The 6,000-nt window shown below is 43.7% G+C and overlaps 1 protein-coding gene across 2 annotated transcripts; it reads right to left on the bottom strand.

Moving 5' to 3' along the window:
* Positions 1-1,839: 1,839 nt before the first annotated feature.
* tnni2a.2 (troponin I type 2a (skeletal, fast), tandem duplicate 2) lies at positions 1,840-5,135 on the bottom strand. 2 transcript variants are annotated; one of them, XM_047034102.1, is made up of 7 exons: positions 5,032-5,135; positions 3,234-3,302; positions 3,112-3,148; positions 2,865-2,993; positions 2,650-2,739; positions 2,374-2,550; positions 1,840-2,187 (listed from the first exon to the last, which is right to left on the bottom strand). In XM_047034102.1, the coding sequence occupies exons 2-7, from the start codon at positions 3,239-3,241 to the stop codon at positions 2,092-2,094; spliced, it is 537 nt and encodes a 178-aa protein (XP_046890058.1). In that variant the 5' UTR covers positions 3,242-3,302; positions 5,032-5,135; the 3' UTR covers positions 1,840-2,091. The 2 variants fall into 2 exon arrangements, with proteins under 2 accessions (XP_046890058.1, XP_046890059.1); XM_047034103.1 differs by having other exon boundaries at positions 3,234-3,266; positions 5,032-5,116.
* Positions 5,136-6,000: the final 865 nt, after the last annotated feature.

Genomic DNA, 6,000 nt, shown 5'->3' with positions numbered 1-6,000 from the left:
GAACGCACACCAGACCAGGTGGAGAGGGAGGAGCGATGCTGAACGCACACCAGACCAGGTAGAGAGGGAGGAGAGATGCTGAACGCACACCAGACCAGGTGGAGAGGGAGGAGCGATGCTGAACGCACACCAGACCAGGTAGAGAGGGAGGAGGGATGCTGAACGCACACCAGACCAGGTAGAGAGGGAGGAGCGATGCTGAACGCACACCAGACCAGGTAGAGAGGGAGGAGAGATGCTGAACGCACACCAGACCAGTTAGAGAGGTAGAGAGGGAGGAGATATGCTGAACGCAAACCAGACCAGGTGGAGAAGTGGAGAGGGAGGAGAGATGCTGAACGCACACCGGACCAGGTGGAGAGTGAAGAGCGATGCTGAACGCACACCAGACCAGGTGGAGAGGGAGGAGCGATGCTGAACGCACACCAGACCAGGTGGAGAGTGAAGAGCGATGCTGAACGCACACCAGACCAGGTGGAGAGGGAGGAGCGATGCTGAACGCACACCAGACCAGGTGGAGAGGGAGGAGAGATGCTGAACGCACACCAGACCAGGTTGAGAGGGAGGAGCGATGCTGAACGCACACCAGACCAGGTGGAGAGGGAGGAGCGATGCTGAACGCACACCAGACCAGGTAGAGAGTGAGGAGAGATGCTGAACGCACACCAGACCAGGTGGAGAGGTGGATAGTGAGGAGAGGGCAGGATGTGACCTTACCTGCTACATTGGACAGAGAGCTGAGCAGGACTTCAATCTGGTTTGCCCCAGGGGCTTAACTGCTATGTGGGTTTGAATCACATTCTGTGTTGGCTCAGGAAATCAGTATGGAAGCGGAGACTCTGTAGACCAATGGTTCAGCTAGCCTCTGTAACTCAAGACACAACCCCCTCCCTGGAGCCCTCAAGCAGTATAAATATCCAACCTTTACAGATTGTTAACATGGTAGTATTGCCCATTTATTTAACTAGGATGGTTTACAAATTTACGGTGTACACCATACATGCCAGTTACTTTCAGATTTTGAGTGATGAATGCGATCGGTGTTAGTATTGTGTCAAGCATATTGTCTATTGCGCACAAACAAACGTTTTCAAATCGAGACATTTACCTTATGTCAAAAGCTCTCCTTCAGAATACACTGTGCCTGTTGAATGGGGAAATGAAGTCAAAAGCAGATTATGTGCAAGATTTCATTGGTTAACAAGATTCTGAAAAGTGTATTCTCACCTTTCTGCTGAGAGGAGTTCTGTTGCACACAGAAGACTTAACGATATTGTGCCAATAAGTGAACATATAATGAAACTCCCCTTCGACTGTCCTATTGCTTCAAAATCAGGCTCTACACAGATACTGTCTTACTGTCAGCACCAGCACTACAGCAGGCCTAGCGCACTGGGAACAAGCAAAACCATCAATGTTCAAGATATATAAAGTCGTCATGGTCTCAAGAGTGGAATTACGAACAGTCACTGAAGTGATTTCAAAGACATGTTCTTAAACAACATCATAAGTGAATAATAAACTGTTCCTACAATAAACTTTAACGGTATATTTCAACAGAGTAGGTAATATTACAGAGGCATCAGCCTGTTGCTAATCTGACAGATACAAGACACATTCCAATCAATTAAGACTGAACATCTGACAGGACCGCCTGTGTGTGTCCCACTGCAGTGCAGTACACGTGAGCTGTTGCATTAAGAACAAGATACGGGTGACTGACATGCACAACAAGTCCTGTAGGGAGGAACATTGTAGAGGCTGGGTGATATACAGACTCGGGTTTCAAAGAACAACATTTGAGGAGGACGAGAACAAAAAACAAACATTGAAATCAACTGATTTTCACAGGACAGTTTATTAGAAAGCATTGCATGATTGTGAACATATAAACGACTTACAGACTGTTCATGAAGGACTTGAGTGTGAAACTGAAGACTAACGCTCGAAGGTCAGACATCGCTGTCGAGACGGGTCTTCACACAGAGTAGCAGGTGGCAGCATGCGGTTTGAATGAAAGACACATGACAAGTTTACTCAAAACAAAGATATCAGTAACTTAAATCCATTTCGGTCTTACAATCTTTCAATCTACGCATCAGTCTCAAACATCTTCTTCCTGCCTCCCATGTCAGACTTGTCCTCAATGTTCTTTCGCCAGTCGCCAACATCACGTAACTGCTTGTCCTGCAGGGGGAGGGGGGGGGGGGGGGAGGGGAAATAACCGTAGATATATACAGTAGTAGAACAGAGAGATAAGGATAGGTCCACAGCTCTGTCCAGTTAGGTTAAGATCCCTTTTGGGCTGCTGTCTGGAGAGGCCACCTTAAATCACTTCAAGGCTTTGTCAGGTTTATAACAGTAAATTCTCACCTCCTCCTTGACCTCCTTCTTCACTTGTTTCAGGCTGGACCTCAGATCCATGTTCACAGTGTGTTTGGAGCCAAGCAGAGCCTTGAGCATTGCGTCAGCTGACATCCTCACTTTCTTCAGAGCTGGCTTCTTGAACTTGCCCTTCAGGTCAATGATTTTGATGTTCAGGTCCTTAACCTGGTCATTTGAGTTTGGAGCAGAAAAGTTCATGATTTAGGTGACCATCATAGACACATAAACTAAATTACTGAAAGTAATAGGCTAGACAGTCCTTACCTCTTCCACTACCATGTTTGCTTTGAACTCTAAGATGTACCTCTCTTCATCAATGACTTCAATACTTTGGTGCAAATTTCTGCAATATTCCTAAAGTGGAATAAAGCATGTTTGTTTGTTTTTTACTTTAAGGAACTACCATTCGGTACTTCAATTCTAAGCTAAGCTGAACAGTACAAGTGGTCAGTGTTGCTAAACGTGATGTGTGTATTTACCATGAGCTCCTCCTTGGAGTGAGGCATGTCCAGAGGAGGACAGTTCTCCTCCATGTACTTCTTCCTCTCTTCCACCTTTTCTTTCGCTTCAGCCTCAAGTAAGTCCTTGGCAACCCCCAACATACAGCTCTGGGAATCAAATCGACCACTCTTTCAGATTCACTTTCCGACTCGAACTGTCACTACAACACTTCACGAAACACTGCAAACAAAATTCTTAGCTAAACCACTTCAAGAGATCTCTCACCTTAATGTTGTGCTTACGGCTCATGGACATTCGTTTGCTGTAAACGGATGACAAGTGTGTTAGAGAACATGTTTTGATTCAGTAATCTGGCTTAGAAACATGAAGTAACCCTGTGTACTTACTCTGTCATCTTGGCAGCTGGGCGTGCTCACTCCCTGCAGATGGAAAACAGGACTAGGAGAGTGACTGACCTGCATTAGACATTACACGTTTGTTTAATCACAATGGAATCATTCTGATGTGTTTTTACACATAGGCGTTGTTTTAAATGTACGTTTCTGACAGCTGGACTTCCACATTCAAATAAATGCAGCAACATACATCACATTGCATCCCATAAACTTGCAAAATTCGATTTCATAGCAATAATTCAAAAAGGGTCAAACTGGCCAAACGTGTGGATATTCATTCTGGCTCAACTGAACATGGCTGCTCTCTTTCTCATGAACTTAAACACTCTGTCATTCCCTCGGTCAAGAATACCCCCTGAGTCTTTTTAATCCAACAGGATATTTCCTTGGAGACAGTTGTCATATCATCAGTGCTGGGTAGAGATCTAAATCGGTTGGCAGATCCCATCCTAAGTAGCTGTGTTACGGGAGGCTTGTCTCCTGGAGGTCATGGTAACCCAACACCACAGCTGGTGGAGGGAGATTGGCCTTCTGGAACATCCCTGAGATGACCAAGACCTTAGAGCACGTCTCTAAAATAACTGCTGAGGGCTGTCCTCGCTGGCTCGGACTGCCAGCTCTTTGTCAAGGGGGTTCAACAGAGTTGCACAGAGCTGTCAAGTCACTGTGTGATTACAGGGCTCTGCAATAATCATGTATTCTCAGTCCTTAACTTGGTTCATCTGAACAGTCAAAGAGGTTTTAAGCAACTCTTAAGATTTCAGCACCTGCTATCATTAACCTTTCACTGAAGGGGGCATCTGTTCTCCCATCACTAGAGTAGTCTTAGCAAGCCAATAATAACAACATCAATATGTCCTAAAATACAAACAAGAAAATGTGCAGTATTGTTTGAGGATTATAGGTTAAGCAGAATGAGGTAAAATCTGTCTAATTAGATTGAATTTATGTCCCAGATTTGGTGTTGACAGGAAGTAAAACATTTGAGAATCGCTTGTGATTGTATGACTTGTAGTGGTGTACCTGAGAATCGCTTGTGATTGTATGACTTGTAGTGGTGTATCTGAGAATCGCTTGTGATTGTATGACTTGTAGTGGTGTACCTGAGAATCGCTTGTGATTGTATGACTTGTAGTGGTGTATCTGAGAATCGCTTGTGATTGTATGACTTGTAGTGGTGTAGCCTTACAGCATGCCGCACCATCACCTGTTCGTATATCAAGATTCACTGGCTGAGAAGGACCAGACGCCTCCACGTTATCAGAAATGATTTCCCCTAAAACTCAGCTGTAGCCTGTTACTTTAACATCCTGATCTAATATTACAGCAATCCACAAGTCATTGTTCAACATTTTGCTAAAATTGCATCTGTATGTTCAAGATGTCTTCAGATAATACAATCCAGTTCACAGATTTTAACGACCGTTGGAAAGAAAGTAAGATTCAGAATTCATGGCGATTGGCCAACAGAGGATCGTTAAAACATCAATAAATTAATCGTAGATATGAGTAAACATGCTTTCAACCACTCATAGTATGTAAAGAAGCTTGACAGAAATAACCCTTATACAGATATCTTCCTTCTCACACACAGACTAAAAAGCCATCTCAAAATCATTCCTCCAAAAGACATAACCATACACAATGGTTCTGCTGTATCATTAAATGATGTGCACAACCATATAGCCAAAATATATCAATTAATACTTAATTTAAATGATTCCTTTTCCTCAGAAACGGTCATAAAGGCAGGAGCAGCATAGAGACAGAGAGAATGATTGGTCCTCACCGTGGCGCTGAGGAGAGCAGAGCAGGCTTGTTAGGGGATGATGGGGGAGAGAGACCACAGGCAGTTCAAGCGTTAAGAAGGTATATATTGCATTCTGTGATATCCCTCTAAATCCCTGTCTTTCTCTTTATGGAAGGGGGATTATAACCCAAACCAATGAGCTGGCAAGGTCATGAAATACAGTCCAGTCAACCCCCTCACCACCCCCACCAGCAACCCCCCTTTCACGGGTGCTTCCATTATAAATAACCTGTCCTTCAAGATTGTTGTTCTTATTTTACTATCTTTTATATAGCAGAAGGCATCCTCTGTAATTCAAATAGAGAAAAGGCTTCCGACAGACCACACAAAGAAACATGGCAGAAGGCTTGTTACCAGGGACTGGGAAGGGAGTCGTTTACACACAATTTGAGATCTGTTTTAGAACTGTCAAGCAACTTTATAAAACCATTTACAAGCGTTTGACTTGGCCGTACCTTCCAGGCATCAGACGTTTGTGTTGACGTGTCTGTTTCTCCATTTTATCCAACTGATCTTTTTCTTTTTTACAGAAAAAGAAAAGAGCAGTTGCTACGATGCCAGTTTACACAGTGGAACTTTGGACTCGACAAAACAATAGATTAAAATATGTTCTCAATTTAGACCAGCCAAGATAAGCCATGCAAATATTACCATACCTTACTTAACCCTAACTAAGCAAATATTAACCCTTACTCTGAGATATTGTTCTTATATCTGATGACCCACACTGAACATCGAAGGTGTGTTTTCAATCAAAACAGCATACGCAAAGATCTCATTCAAAGACTAGAACACACATTAACAGAGACATGCAGGAACAGAAACTCCCTAGAAGAACGTACCCTCATCCTTGATCTCTCAGGGCTTGATGGATATTAGCCTTTGTGTTTCTTCTTCCTAGGCACCACTTTTGCAGCCGCTGTGAATTCATGCTTCATACCTCCTCTT

The sequence above is a fragment of the Hypomesus transpacificus genome, chromosome 14 (genome assembly GCF_021917145.1).
Source record: "Hypomesus transpacificus isolate Combined female chromosome 14, fHypTra1, whole genome shotgun sequence".
Lineage (NCBI taxonomy): Eukaryota > Metazoa > Chordata > Actinopteri > Osmeriformes > Osmeridae > Hypomesus > Hypomesus transpacificus.
The sequence above is the reverse complement of the archived record's forward strand: the minus strand, read 5'-3'. Positions and strand labels throughout refer to the sequence as shown.